The sequence below is a fragment of the Carex rostrata genome, chromosome 30, assembly GCF_964058835.1.
Source record: "Carex rostrata chromosome 30, lpCarRost1.2, whole genome shotgun sequence".
In the NCBI taxonomy this organism is placed as follows: domain Eukaryota; kingdom Viridiplantae; phylum Streptophyta; class Magnoliopsida; order Poales; family Cyperaceae; genus Carex; species Carex rostrata.
The window spans coordinates 394305-411049 of NC_135947.1; the positions used below are offsets into that span (position 1 = coordinate 394305).

The window sequence follows — 16745 nt, forward strand, 5'->3', positions numbered from 1 at the left end:
TTCACACATTTTTCTGAGGAAATGAACGAAAACCTAAATCGGCTCACAAAAGCGAAAGAAACAGGAACAATGAGAAGTACCTGAAGAAGAGGAGCGAGCGGAGGAAAAGGGCCGGAAGACATCTGGCACTGAAAAAGCGAAGTCGAGAGGCGACAAAAGTGTCGTGCAACTGTGCAAGATGAAGAACCAACGTCAGCACAAAACATCAGGAGCCGTCCATCTCGCATCCGAGGGTAAGGAAGATGGCTGCTACTGGACCAGAGGAATTTGGTTCTCGGAATAATCTTTTTTGAGAGGGTTTATATGACGAGGGTGGATCCAATTAAGCATTTTTTTTGTGACACCGAATTATATTTTATATTTTTAAAATTCAAACAGTCAATCTAAATTATTTAATATGATGGATATGTTAAAATGTGATTGCAGATCAAATTTATATTTTTTGAATTTTTTTACTATTTATTAAAATGAGTACAAAAATTCAATGGTCTGAATATAGCAATTTTGTTAAATACTTAATAAATAACAAAAAAAAATTCAAAAAAATGTAAAATTTGACCTACAAGCACATTTTAGTATATTCATTATGTTGAACGGTTTGGATCAATTATTTAAATTTTGAAAACTCCGAAACTCGAGAATATAATTCTGTGCCACGAGAAAAAGTGTAATTGGATCTCTCCTCATGATATGATTAATAACATTTGCGTGGCAAGGATTTGCGTGGTTCGATTGGATGTTCAATTTTGTTCCAATGCCCATTGGACGTCCCCTTCTTTCTGAGTTAGATCACACGTTCAATGTCACATACGTTGGGCATGTTCGGCACCCCCTTCTTAGGAGTGATAGATTAAAAATTTAATCTTTCTTAAGGAGTATGTGTTCGGCCACTTTCTAGAGATTAATATTGTGAATGAGTGTGAATGAAAGCATGTCTTAGTCTGAAAAGACCATACTGTCCTTTACAGTGTCATTTTTATAAGACAAGCGTTATTATTGCATGAACATATTTGAATATGATTCTTATTATGAGAAGAGTAATTAACTAAAATTAACTAAAATTAACAAAAATTTATAAAAGACAAATATATTAATTAAACATTAATTACATATGTTAAATAATATCATAGCTAGTGCTATTTAGCTTAAAAATCTGAAATTACAATTAAATCAAAGTAATTAATTTCAACTAATTATATCCACATATAAAAAAAAATCTGAAATCACTTGTGTATAGTAAAATAGTGTATCAGTTCAGATTTGAATACTTATCTATATATTGCTTGATACTATAACAAAAAAAAATAACAAAAATAATCCATCATTCGATAACACTTGTTCCACATCCAAAAAAATGTCACTTTCGATTTCAATCTAATTTTGGCGCTTGATAAAATTATGCAACACGCAACATGCTAAAACAATTAGACATTGTTTTCTATACTTATTGTTGGGGTTTCGGGGTGGTATAACCAAAACCCCTTTTAGGCTTAAGTTGCGGAATGACCGTAGAACAAAAATTTCTACGGCCAACTTAAGCTCAGGATTAAACGGGGTATGTCAGGAAATTTTCCAAGGCGGTCCACCTTCAGTATTCCTTTGGCATCAAAACCAAATTTAATCCTTTTACAGATCTACTCCATGATTGATTTCTAAAACTTTAATCTACTTACAAATTAAATAGATTAATATAACATATTTATACCTTGTTTCCAAATCACAGTTGGAATGCAGACCGAGCGAGTAGAGCCTCACCAGGGAAGGAATCGACTCGGAGTATCACACGTGTGATACCTCTATCGGTTATCCACCAGGACTAACCGGAGAGCGGTTTATTTCTTCTGCCAGAAATACCGTAAACCGCGGAATTCTGCAAAAACACTATTCATAGGGAAAAGACGAAAACCCGTAAACACGAATTTTCGGTTGCTCAGTTTCATCAATATGCAAAACTGACATACCGCTAAATTCGGTAAAACACTATTCATCGATCCCGTAAATATTCTCCACAACAACCCGCAAGATTATACGTCAACTACGTATAACTTTCTTTTCTCAACCGAAACACTATTTGGGAGAGAAACCGAGAAAGAGAGAAAATACCGATTCGTTTCTGCACGAAAAGATACATGTGAATGTGCATATGTATATATGTGAATATATCTTTCTCTCTCTACCCCTCCACCCCTATTTATAGTGTTTAGATTCGGTTGCAAAAGACCAAAATGCCCTCCAAGTTCGGCCTATTTACAAGATATGCCATTGACACCTCATCCTTTTATATGTGAAATGACCAAAATACCCCTTCCACACCCTTCCACATTCTTCTCCATGCTTCTACACATGCAAGGTGGCATAGGTGTGAAATGACCATTTTGCCCTTGTGGATAGGATTGATGACATGTCATCTGGATAGGATCAATGACGTGTCATGCGGATAAGCACAAATCTGAAAAGACCCGAATGCCCTCGGCCCGAACACAAATAATATTCGTATAATTATTCTGAACAATTATATATATATTTTTCTTTCGGTTATTTGTTTCGGTATCGATGACGTGTCATCTGGATAGGATCGATGACGTGTCATGCGGATAAGGACGAATCTGAAAAGACTCGAATGCCCTCGGCCCGAACACAAATAATATTCGTATAATTATTCTGAATAATTATATATATTTTTCTTGCGGTTATTTGTTGTTTCGATAATTTATACAATGTGTCCTGCACATTTATAAATTAACCGGTTAACTTTTATACAACGTGTCATACACGTTTATAAATTAACCAATGTTTTTGCTTGTTATTTTTACATAACATTTATAATTTAATTATAACACGTATAATTAATTATAACCATCTTAATATTAATTATAATCAATTTATAATTAATCAGTAAGATTCTCCGAGTAGCTCCTATATGGTGTGACCCAATAGGATCTGTGTTATGTTGGTAAACAGAGTTAAAACTGTTTTAACTTCTGTTAGTCATGGGTGGCATCTGGCAACACATCATGACCATCCAATTACACAGATGATGCTGTACTGTACAATATCACGATCCAGTAAACAATTTACTTGTGTCTGTTCTTCTGTCTCATAGCTATCAGATTAGTTTCAAGGTAGATGTGTGTCATCCTTGCTAACTTAATCTTTTCTTGATCTTGAGCAGATTATCAAATATAATTACTCTTGTAATTATACCGCTAGCAGATAATCTTACTCTATCAAGGGGCCCAGTGATGCTATAGCTCGTATAGAGATACGAGGGACAAATAGTATTCTTGGTAAACTATCACTTCCTCAGCTAAGCTATACATATGGAAAAGCTACCGTTATGACTGCTTTTTACGGACAGCGGTGGATAACAATCACACATACATATTTCTCAGTGGGAACGATAAATACCTCATACTGTAGAACGTGACACTGAATGAAAACATAAATGACACGAACACAATTCTATTTAATGTTTCATTCGGGGTCTGTCAAATACCATGTTTCTAAAACATGTATCTATGTGATTAAAATGACATCTCGTGTCAGGTGGTTTGTAAAACTTAACCATCTTTTAATCCACATACTAACCTTATCGCGGTAATTAGTGTTCCTGCTAATTACCTTGGTCAGTGACCTTTTAAGAGTATATATCATCTATATTATGGAGTTTCACAATTTCAGTCATGAACTCGAAATGATCTATAAATTCAATAATACTCAAGGCAACAAAATGCTATATAAATAAACATTCAATTCATGAACAAAGCTTTATGATAATTTATCGTATTATTGACTTCTAGATTATTACAAACTAACAATCTCCCACTTAAGCTAGGAGTCAATCATCGTAGGCCCTACTTATATACAAAATTCTATATTCTCTAAGATCTCGTAGATCCTGAGAAAATCACACAGCCAATCTTCTATGTGTTCCAAACCCATAGAAGCTTTAAGCATCTCGTGCTTGGCTTGAGGAAGAGATTTTGTGAGTGGATCAGCTGTGTTGCTGACTGTGTCAATTCTACTTATCTTTACATCACCTTTATATTAATTATATCTTTTATAATTAATTATAAACATCTTATGATGTTTACGATCTCTCGTATTAGGTGATAACGTTGTAGACGAGAAATATATCCTTAGTTCTCCTCAAGAACTTAAGGATATTCTTTACAGCATTCCAGTGCCTTATGCCTGGATTAGCCTGATATCTACTCGTCACACTCAAAGCGTACGGGACATCTGGGCGAGTGCACAACATGGCGTTTATGATAGAGCCAATAGCCGAAGCGTATGGTACTCTACTCATAGTGCTTTGCTCATCAGTTGTCGAAGGACACTGAGTCTTGCTAAGCTGTGTACCATGATTCATTGGCAGGAATCCTCTCTTAGAATCCTGCATGCTGAACCGATTCAGCACTTTGTCAATGTACGTGCTTTGACTTAATCCTATAAGTCTCTTTGATCTACCTCGGTAGATCTTTATGCCTAGTATATAGACATTCTCGCCCAAGTCCTTCATCGAGAAAATTTTTCTTTAATGAAGACTTGGCTAATTGCAATAGAGGAATATCGTTTCCTATTAAGAGTATGTCATCTATATAAGATTAAGAAAGGCGATGGCACTCCCACTAGTTTTTCTGTACACATAAGATTCTTCTTCGCATCTGACGAAGTCAAGCTTTTTGACTTCTTCGCCAAATCGAAGATTCCAACTCCGTGATGCATGCTTCAATCCATAAATGGATTCAAGAAGCTTGCATACCTTCCCAGCATTCTCTGGATCTTCAAAACCCGCAGGCTGTGTCATGTACACATCCTCTTCTTAAATTTTCATTTAAGAAGGCGGTTTTGACATCCATTTGCCATATTTCATCATCATGAAATGCGGCAATTGCTAGGAGTATCCGAATTGACTTAAACATAGCCACGGGTGAAAAAGTTTCATCAATTCCCAGAATTTGTTTGAAACCTCTTCACTACTAGCCGTGCTTTGTAAATAGTCATATTGTCATCCATGTCTATTTTCTTTTGAAAACCCACTTGTTAGCTATGGGCTTCACCCCATCAAGTGGTACAACTAGGTTCCAGACCGTGTTGTCATACATGGACTGTATTTCGGATCTCATGACCTCCAGCCATTTATCAGAGTCAGGCCTATCCATTGCTTCCGCATAGGTCAGAGGATCTTCAATGTCAAAAACTGAGACCTCGTGCAGTCCCAAGTACCTCTCGGGTGCATGGACTATTCTTGTTGACCTACGTAGCACTTGTTCTTCGGGCTGTCGAACTTGATCCACAATGATATGCGGATCTAGTTCTTCTTCAACTTGCGTTGAAGTACTTGAGCTCGGGACTAGAACCTCTTCCACAGCTACTTGTGGACTTGGTACTTCCAGATGCTCATCAGCCAAAAAATCAAGAGGTGGGTTAATCTGATCTAGTTCAGATATTGTATTGTGTGATGTATCTTGAATTTCTTCAAGTATTACATTACTCCCACTACTTCCTTTTGCAAGAAACTCGTTCTCCAAAAGTATACCATGACGAGCAATAACTAATTTGTTCTCGGACTGGTAATAGAAGTAATATCCTTTCGTTTCCTTAGGATACCCTACGAAGAAGCACTTGTCAGATTTGGGACCAAGTTTGTCAGACGTCAGGCGTGTGACAAATACTTCGCAACCCCATTTTTAAGATAAGACATATTTGGGATTTCCCAAACCATAACTTGTATGGAGTCTTTTCAACTGACTTGGATGGAACCATATTTATCGTTAGTGCGGCAGTATCTAGTGCGTGTCCCCAAAATAATTTTGGAAGAGTGGCGTTACTCATCATGGAACGAATCATGTCCAGCATGGTTTGTTTCATTTTCTTGGCAACACTGTAACATTGCGGTGTTCCTAGAGGTGTGAGTTGTGAGACTATCTCACATTCCTTTAAGTACGTTTTGAAAACCATAACTCAAGTATTTGCTATCACGGTCCTACCGTAATGCCTTAATACTTTCGTTCAGTTGATTTTCTACTTTAGTCTTAAATTCCTTGAACTCGTCAAAGGATTCAGACTTATGTCTCATGTAAGTCAATACTTTCATGAAACGTTTTGAGTCTTTTGTTATTGATGTTAAACACGTGGTTTTCCATTTCTAGCATATAAAGATCATTTAACAAGTAAGATGATCCATAATATGTCTCATTTTTATAAATAGAACATCTATTGTCCTTTATAACAAACGAGAAACCATTCATCTCTAAACACGAGATTGATATGATATTTCTAGAAATGGTAGGAACAAAATAAACATTTTCTAGTTCCAGAATAAACCCGCTAGGCAAGTACAATTTTATCCTACCGACTGTAACAGCTGCAACTTGTGCTCCGTTTCCAACTCGGAGTTGTACTTCCTTATTGCGTAACTTCCTTTTAGTGCGTGCATATTCGTGCAAATATGAGCACATGATCCAGTAGCCAGTACCCAATCATTAAAAGAGGTCGCAACATTAATTTCAATAACATAAATACTTGAGACTGAGACTTTTGAGACATTCTCAAACTTCATATCTCCAAGATACTCCGGGCAGTTTCTCTTCCAGTGACCTTTGCTATTGCTAAAATAGCAGTCAGAGTTAGCAGAAACATTTATCTTGGGAGAGTTCGTTCCTGGAACCAACTTCCCTTTGCCTTTGTACTTAATCGCCGTTTTTCCCTTTTGCTTTCTTGATCTTCCTCCCACCTTCTTGGATCATGAGGACATGAGAGCTATTCTCAATGTCTTTATCAGTGATCCTCAGCATCTCTTGGAGCTCCTGCAAGCTCTTATCCAACTCTTGCTTATGGGAGTTCACAATGAACTCCGAATAGCTGGGAGGAAATGAGTTCAGGATAACTTCCGTGGCCAACTCGTGGCTCCACGGACAGTTAAGCTTCTCCAGTTTCTCATCATCGCTTGTCATACAAAGCGTGTGAGTACTGACAGAGCTGCTCTCTACTATTTCAGCAGGGACCGGTGTATTTAGGATATATTCCCTTTTTCTCACGTATGTCTACCTTTTCGAGTAGGGAGCGTAAAGAGAAAGACGTTTATTTAGCCATATTTCTACAACGTTTAAAGTAAAGATTTTAGCTTTGTTCATGTAATGTTTTATTCCAATAATAAAACTCCCACTGCAAATTTGTTATATTCCCGTTTGCAGTAGGACCAAGATCCATGTTTTCACCAATAACCAAGGCAGTGTATGCATATCATGGTTATCAGTTATCTTAGGTAAGCAAACTTGCTAATCACATCTCTTTGTGATTCTTGGTTTCGTTAAAACATCACGTGTTTTTAACGAAGACTTTGCCCCGAGCCCAAAACTGTTTTGGAAATCATCGGTAAGTAACCTCACTTTATTTGGTTTGATATGTCGGACATAACCCTCGACCACCAAAGGTAAAAGGCGATGTCTACTGAGTAGTTTAATCATCAACCAATGAACAATGGTTTGAGGAGGATAGAGTGGGAAGGGCATACTACTTAATATTTAATGGGTTGGTGTTTATGCTTAATAGTGCCAGCAATCTCCAAAGGGGTATGTCAGAAAGAACGACTAATGTGATTCTATTCGTATCTTTATAGCGACTTCTTTCATATGCTTCATTAAGCAATTATGGAAAGGAAGTCTTGAATACTGAATGTGATCTCCATTTCTTTTCTTATCTTATGTTAGAAAGAATGATTAATGTGATTCTATTCGTATCTTTATAGCGACCTCTTTCATATGCTTCATTAAGCAGTCGTGGAAAGGAAGTCTAAAATATCGAATGTGATCCCCATTACTTTCTTTTCTCAACATATGTAAGAATGACTAAATGTGATTCTATTCGTATCTTTATAACGACCTCTTTCATATGCTTCATTAAGCAGTCGTGGAAAGGAAGTCTTGAATACAAAATGTGATCTCCATTAGTCTATGTTCTTATCAGTACCTCTTTAATACGCTTAGCTTTGTTAAGCAGTCAGTTCTTGTAACTGACTTTAACTACCGTCTATCTTGTAGAGGTAGTTTATATGGTTTCTTATAAAAACGGTAAATATAATCTATACGTTTTTATATGATAGCAGTAAATCTGATTTACCTATATATGTGACCGAGTCACGTATATTTCTTTCAGTTTGTAATGTTGACCTTGGTTAGCATTACAGACATGTGAAAGTTGCTTGTCAGAAAAATACCGATTGTGATCCAATTCCTATCTTCCTCAAAGACCTCTTTCATATGCTTCAGTAAGCAGTCGTGGAAAGGAAGTCAGACAGAAAGAATAGTGAATATGATCTCATTTCCATTTTCCTAAAAGACCTCTTTCATATGCTTCAGCAAGCAGTCGTGGAAAGGAAGTCAGAAAGAAATAATGTCAAATGTGATCCCACATTCATATTTTTCTTCAAAGAAAGTTTTCTTTCACGGTTCCTTAGAAAGACGGTAAATCTAATTTTACTCATTTTTTAAAGCTGTAAATCTAATTTACTTATATACGGGACCAACTCGGGTATATAATCTATCAGTTACCAATTCTTTATTTTGCAGCTATGCTCAGTTCTTATTTATACCATTTAAAGCACATAAACAATTTATATGTTTTAAAATCAAATATTCTTTTCGGTCCATAAAGCAATTTGGTAACGTGACAAAGTTCCTTTTGGGCCAGCCATTATGACACGTGAAAGGGGCTCCCAGGAAAGATTGGGGTCACGAGGACCGCTTAGACTCAATCTTTCCTAGACAGAACCATCTCTTTCTTGTGTGGAAATGACAGCTCTTACTCAGGTACTTTATTGCTTCATCACATTCTTCGATGAACTTTACTTATCCGAAGGTTTTCGAAAAGGCAAAAACTTACACTAAATTTTGCCATTTCAAAAGCATAGAGTAATTTGGTAACGTGACAAAGTCCCCTTTGGGCCAGCTATCAGGACACGTAAACGAGGGTTAGACGAAAAGCCGAGACTTTTCTTGTCATTAACCTTGTCGTTTACGGGTGGAGATTAGCAGTTCTTACTTGGGTACTTTATTGCTTCATCACATTCTTAGATATACTCAAACGCAGTTGAAAGTTTTGAAAACGAAAACATAAAGAAAGCATAAAATCCTATTTTATCTTTCTCGGTCGGAAAACCGATCCAAGAAATGTAAAAGTTTACATTTCATAAGAAAGCATAAAGAAAGCTTAAATCTAATTTAACTTTCTTAGTCGGTAGAACCAATCCAAGAAAATCTCATTTCTAATCGGTTTTGGACTTAAGCTGCAAATGTAAGAATTAAACTGATATGCGGTATATGCACCTAATTTGCATAAGTTATAACTTTTAGAAAATCAATCAGCGGGAGAGCCTTGTGCTCTGATACCACTGTTGGGGTTTCGGGGTGGTATAACCAAAACCCCTTTTAGGCTTAAGTTGCGGAATGACCGTAGAACAAAAATTTCTACGGCCAACTTAAGCTCAGGATTAAACGGGGTATGTCAGGAAATTTTCCAAGGCGGTCCACCTTCAGTATTCCTTTGGCATCAAAACCCAATTTAATCCTTTTACAGATCTACTCCATGATTGATTTCTAAAACTTTAATCTACTTACAAATTAAATAGATTAATATAACATATTTATACCTTGTTTCCAAATCACAGTTGGAATGCAGACCGAGCGAGTAGAGCCTCACCAGGGAAGGAATCGACTCGGAGTATCACACGTGTGATACCTCTATCGGTTATCCACCAGGACTAACCGGAGAGCGGTTTATTTCTTCTGCCAGAAATACCGTAAACCGCGGAATTCTGCAAAAACACTATTCACAGGGAAAAGACGAAAACCCGTAAACACGAATTTTCGGTTGCTCAGTTTCATCAATATGCAAAACTGACATACCGCTAAATTCGGTAAAACACTATTCATCGATCCCGTAAATATTCTCCACAACAACCCGCAAGATTATACGTCAACTACGTATAACTTTCTTTTCTCAACCGAAACATTATTTGGGAGAGAAACCGAGAAAGAGAGAAAATACCGATTCGTTTCTGCACGAAAAGATACATGTGAATGTGCATATGTATATATGTGAATATATCTTTCTCTCTCTACCCCTCCACCCCTATTTATAGTGTTTAGATTCGGTTGCAAAAGACCAAAATGCCCTCCAAGTTCGGCCTATTTACAAGATATGCCATTGACACCTCATCCTTTTATATGTGAAATGACCAAAATACCCCTTCCACACCCTTCCACATTCTTCTCCATGCTTCTACACATGCAAGGTGGCATAGGTGTGAAATGACCATTTTGCCCTTGTGGATAGGATTGATGACATGTCATCTGGATAGGATCAATGACGTGTCATGCGGATAAGCACAAATCTGAAAAGACCCGAATGCCCTCGGCCCGAACACAAATAATATTCGTATAATTATTCTGAACAATTATATATATATTTTTCTTTCGGTTATTTGTTTCGGTATCGATGACGTGTCATCTGGATAGGATCGATGACGTGTCATGCGGATAAGGACGAATCTGAAAAGACTCGAATGCCCTCGGCCCGAACACAAATAATATTCGTATAATTATTCTGAATAATTATATATATTTTTCTTGCGGTTATTTGTTGTTTCGATAATTTATACAATGTGTCCTGCACATTTATAAATTAACCGGTTAACTTTTATACAACGTGTCATACACGTTTATAAATTAACCAATGTTTTTGCTTGTTATTTTTACATAACATTTATAATTTAATTATAACACGTATAATTAATTATAACCATCTTAATATTAATTATAATCAATTTATAATTAATCAGTAAGATTCTCCGAGTAGCTCCTATATGGTGTGACCCAATAGGATCTGTGTTATGTTGGTAAACAGAGTTAAAACTGTTTTAACTTCTGTTAGTCATGGGTGGCATCTGGCAACACATCATGACCATCCAATTACACAGATGATGCTGTACTGTACAATATCACGATCCAGTAAACAATTTACTTGTGTCTGTTCTTCTGTCTCATAGCTATCAGATTAGTTTCAAGGTAGATGTGTGTCATCCTTGCTAACTTAATCTTTTCTTGATCTTGAGCAGATTATCAAATATAATTACTCTTGTAATTATACCGCTAGCAGATAATCTTACTCTATCAAGGGGCCCAGTGATGCTATAGCTCGTATAGAGATACGAGGGACAAATAGTATTCTTGGTAAACTATCACTTCCTCAGCTAAACTATACATATGGAAAAGCTACCGTTATGACTGCTTTTTACGGACAGCGGTGGATAACAATCACACATACATATTTCTCAGTGGGAACGATAAATACCTCATACTGTAGAACGTGACACTGAATGAAAACATAAATGACACGAACACAATTCTATTTAATGTTTCATTCGGGGTCTGTCAAATACCATGTTTCTAAAACATGTATCTATGTGATTAAAATGACATCTCGTGTCAGGTGGTTTGTAAAACTTAACCATCTTTTAATCCACATACTAACCTTATCGCGGTAATTAGTGTTCCTGCTAATTACCTTGGTCAGTGACCTTTTAAGAGTATATATCATCTATATTATGGAGTTTCACAATTTCAGTCATGAACTCGAAATGATCCATAAATTCAATAATACTCAAGGCAACAAAATGCTATATAAATAAACATTCAATTCATGAACAAAGCTTTATGATAATTTATCGTATTATTGACTTCTAGATTATTACAAACTAACAATTATAACGGTGCATAATTCTCAGAATCTTGAAACGCATTTTCAGAACTCCAAATGTCCTCTCAACAACATTACGAAGCTGTGCATGACGATGGTTAAATAGGTCCTCTGGGGTTTGGTATCGATTTTGTACAGTTGTTTGTTGAAATTGTGCCAAATGATAAATGTGGCCACGATACGGACAAAGAAAACTACTAGTGTTGGCATAACCCGAATCAGCAAGGTAGTACCTTCCTTGAGGGACAGTGAAACCACCGTCATCTAACGTTGCTCGCAAAACTTTCATATCTGCAACAGAACCCTCCTAACCAGCTGACGCATAAACAAAATTCATGTCAAAATCAACAGCAGCCATGACATTTTGAGATACAAAATTCTTCCTGTTAATGTACTTTCGACGTTTCTTCTTCCTTTTCTTTACAAAAGCGGGTATATGAGTGCCATCAATGGCACCTAAAGCACCCTACATAGAAAATTATACAATTTGTCATACAAGAATACGCTTAGTGAAAAGGAAAATCATTTTAAAATACATACCTTAAATGGAAAGAAACTTGTGCCTTCCCTAACAGAAGCATGTCTAGTTGCATCTGCCCCAGGCAATTTGATGTAATCATTTCTCATTTCAACTATACTCCATAAAACATCATTGAATGTTCGATGAACTGTATCGAGAGAACGTTGAAAATTGTAACTTACACTTCTCATATTTGAGGCATGCCCTACTATGTGTAAGAACATACCGACTTGTTCTTCTATTGTTACTTGATCAGTTTTGACAATACCTTCAGCCAATATCACTTCACAAAGGGCTAGAAATTTGGTTTTTTTCATTCTTAGATAATCATTGGGTACCGATGGACTTCTATTTAATAGGTCATTTATGTATTCAACACCTGACATTGGCCTCTCAACTTGTTCTTGTGTGGAAGATGATGTTGAACGCATACGAGTCGTGTTAGGAAGTATAGTATTCATAAAAAACCATGATTCGTCGTCATCATCTAAAGCATTCATTAGTTCATTGAATCCAAATTCATCCATTCTACAACAAAAATAGATGAAAAAAAGAGCTTTAGAATATGCTACAAGATGGGTACCATATATACCAGTTATCTTATTACCCTTTCAAGTGAAAATAGATTAAAACAAAAGTAAAATTTTGCCTAAAAAATATAGATTGCAACACGTGTTTCTTATGAGAAATCACACTATCAATTTAATCATGCACTAAAAAGTATAATTTTGCATGTTACTGGAATATCAATTTGATAGGATGAGACTTGATTTGAACCTAAACAAGTACAAAAATAAAGGGTATGGCCTTACATATATTCCTGAATTAAAATGAAGAACAATTTTAGTTGAAATCAACACGGACAAAGGAAAGGTCCAACACGGACAGTGGAATCAACAACTGCTGCTATACTGGCACAACCAACTCAGTACCGAACTGGTACTGATAGGGTGAGTAGTAGTTTGGAGGAAAATAAATCCAGGGGCCTTTTTGCAAAACAAATCATTAATTAAGTATACTAAACAAATCATTATCAAATTTTCTCATTTCAATCAATAACCAAGTCAGTAACTGAAGAGCAAAAATCGCAAGTTAACAATTATTCACTCAATCAATCAAAGTAAGGTACGAAGGGAGAAGGGTGCATTTACCTGATTGTGCCTTAAACTGACGTCTGGAGAGAAAAGGGCTTAGAAGACTGAGAAGAGAGCTTAGACGACAATTAGGGTGTCAATAGAAAGAGCATTTCACTATGAGCACGATAGAGCTGCCGGATCGAAGCGTCGGTCTCTCGATCACCGTCAATCTTCGCCGGAGAGAAGCACCTCTTTTCTTTCCCGCGTCTAGGGAACCGTTCCGCGCAAGTGAGAAGAAAGACAATATAAAATGAAAAAGAATGAGGAGGGCTCCTTAAGGCCTCAGCTTTTGAGGGCAAATTTGTCTATTTTAAAAAAAAATAAAAACTTTAATTTATTTAATAATTGTTTTTCAAAAAGAATTTTCAAAATAGAAATAACTTTTTATTAATTAAATTTACTAGATGGATCACAATATTTTCTAGATTACCTAGAAGTGACTTTTGAACCGGGATCAATAACTCAGAATCGGAGCATTTTTATTTTTTTCCAATAGCACATAAAGAAATATATTAATTTTTCTTAAAGCCGCGAAAAATCCGGTCTGAAAAATATTGATCCGGGTTATTTGTTGCAGTCTTTCTAATAAATCAAATTATGCTGTATTTCGTCTATTTTTAAAGAAATATATTCAACATTTCTAATACTTTAATATAAAAAATAAAAAAAATTCGAAATTTCTGTTTTAAAAAAAAATAATAAAAAAAAAACTTACTTTCCGGTTAGTGATTAACCGTTTTTTTTTTAAAAAAAAAAAAAAAAAAAAAACAAAAACATAACTTTCCGGTTAGTGAATAACCGGTTATATTTGTTGAGTTCGGTTATTGGATAACCGGATTGGGTAGTTTTCGAAATTCAACACTGCTTCGGTTATTATTTGTAATTTGATTTAATTTTTGGATATAAATAAAAAAATCGGCGCCATTACTATTAATGGTATTGTTTTTCTCTTTTGTTGCACAATTTTTATAGTAATTCTTTAAATTTTAGTTATGTTTATAAGCAATAGAAAGAAGTATAGTTTGGTTTACCATCATAATAAATTGTCCAAACATATTGCAATTTTGCTTTTGTGTTATTATTGGTCAACCTTTGAACTAAAATTATTTTTTTAAGTTGTTAACTTCATTGTTTTTTCATGTCATTTTTTTCTAAGGCAACTAAATAATACAATCATGTAAATATATATGCAGAAAATTGACATGAGTAGTTTAGGAAATAATAAAAATATTTATTGAGTTCTCTCAAGGTTTGTGCTTCTAAATAAGATGCCGCTTGTTGTTTTAGTTTTATATTTCCATTTTTGAATAATTGATACAGTGAGCAGACATGGTAATAGTTATGTTACTAGCCCTTCCTATATTATGGTTTATTGATATTATTTTGATGTATGTACGTCTTATGTAAAAATATGTGACGGGCTATCTTTAAATGTGATATGAAATTAATATAAATTTTCAGCAATAATAAATTTTGAGATTACTGTCACACTCCCGATCCTGAGGTGCGACGATTATTACCGCATCTATTTACCATTCAATTAACATAACATAAGGCATGGATCTTTTTATGCATTGCCAATAGCATCCATTATTTTTGCCACATCCCAATTTATTTACAATAATTTATCTGACATTTTATAGTAGATGATCCGATTTTTTTATTTATACCCAAAATAAAATATAAATTTAAAAAACTAACCAACTAGTTAATGAAATTGCAAAACTATCCAAACCGGTTAACCATTAACCGGACTCAAATCAAATTTCCGGTTATTGGTTTCCCGGACCCATTGAAATAGTCCGGTTAACCATTAACCGGAAATTTGATTTGAGTCCGGTTAATGGTTAACCGGATTTGCATATTTTCCTTTTTTTTTTTTTTTTTAAAACAGAAATTTTTCATTTTTTTTTTTGTATTAAAATATTAGAAATGTTGAATATATTTCTTTGAAAATAGATGGAATACAATATAATTTAATTTATTAGAAAGACTGCAACAAATAACCCGGATCAATATTTTTCAGATTGGATTTTTCGCGGCTGTAAGAAAAATTAATATATTTCTTTATGTATTATTGGAAAAAAATAAAAATGCTTAGATTCCGAGTTATTGATCCCGATTCAAAAGTCACTTCTAAGTAATCTAGAAAATATTATGATCTTTCTAATAGATTTAATTTATTAAAAGTTGTATCTATTTTGAAAAAAAAATAAAAACTTTAATTTATTTAATGATTGTTATTCAAAAATAATTCTCAAAATAGATACAACTTTTAATAAATTAAATGTACTAGAAAGATCATAATATTTTCTAGATTACCTAGAAGTGACTTTTGAACCGGGATCAATAACTCGGTATATAAGCATTTTTATTTTTTTCCAATAACACATAAAGAAATATATTAATTTTTCTTACAGCCACGAAAAATCCGATCTGAAAAATATTGATCCGGGTTATTTGTTGCAGTCTTTCTAATAAAATAAATTATATTGTATTCCATCTATTTTCAAAGAAATATATTCAACATTTCTAATATTTTAATACAAAAAATTAAAAAATTTCTGTTTTCAAAAAAAAAAAAAAAAAAAAGAGGAAAATGTGCAAATCCGGTTAACCATTAACCGGACTCAAATCAAATTTCCGGTTAATGGTTAACCGGACTATTTCAATGGGTCCGGGAAACCAATAACCGGAAATTTGATTTGAGTCCGGTTAATGGTTAACCGGTTTGGATAGTTTTGCAATTTCATTAGCTAGTTGGTTAGTTTTTTAAATTTATATTTTATTTTGGATATAAATAAAAAAATCGGGTAGATGATGCTAGAGATATATTCTCTACACCTTGCCAGATATAATAAACTCAAATCCCATACCTTTAGGTGGCCCTGCTGTCAAATATTACCCGGAAGCGCTCTTTATCTTCGTATAATAAACCTGTAACCCACAAGGGGAAACGAGTGAGAAATAATAAATTATTTCTCAATGCTGATTGCCACTCAGATTATTGGATTCAAAGGAAATCCATATTCAGAATGAAATCACCGCACGAGAAACAAACAGTTCATTATATAATGACGAATGCAAATGCTCAATAACAGTATTCCAATTGAATAACAAAAATTAGATAAATAAATAAGAACTCCAAGAATCTTATCGGAATAGATGGTTTGGGTCAATGTCTTTTAAACCATACAGTCTGGTAATGTTTGGAACCTAATCTTTACAACCACTACATTTGGTAGTGTTTGGTTTCTTAACTTTACAATTTATAGTCTGGTAACACTGGCAGATACTATAACATGTATCTGTCGTGTTAGGGCTTATAC

General features: G+C 34.7%; 1 protein-coding gene and 1 pseudogene across 2 annotated transcripts in view; both read right to left on the bottom strand.

Moving 5' to 3' along the window:
* Nucleotides 1-16745, bottom strand: part of LOC144546733 (ent-kaur-16-ene synthase, chloroplastic-like) — a 96128-nt pseudogene that overhangs the window by 6210 nt on the left and 73173 nt on the right. The window lies entirely within an intron of this gene.
* LOC144547034 (uncharacterized) lies at nt 12041-13714 on the bottom strand. Its single transcript, XM_078295636.1, has 3 exons — nt 13432-13714; nt 12301-12808; nt 12041-12226 (listed from the first exon to the last, which is right to left on the bottom strand). The coding sequence occupies exons 2-3, from the start codon at nt 12805-12807 to the stop codon at nt 12068-12070; spliced, it is 666 nt and encodes a 221-aa protein (XP_078151762.1). The 5' UTR covers nt 12808; nt 13432-13714; the 3' UTR covers nt 12041-12067.

Bases quoted from the DNA above. Each gene is read 5' to 3' on its own strand.
- LOC144547034 (XM_078295636.1), bottom strand. From the start codon at position 12,807: ATGGATGAATTTGGATTCAATGAACTAATGAATGCTTTAGATGATGAC. The intron at 12,227-12,300 runs GTATGTATTTTA...TTTTCTATGTAG, and splicing joins CAAGTTTCTTTCCATTTAAG to GGTGCTTTAGGTGCCATTGA.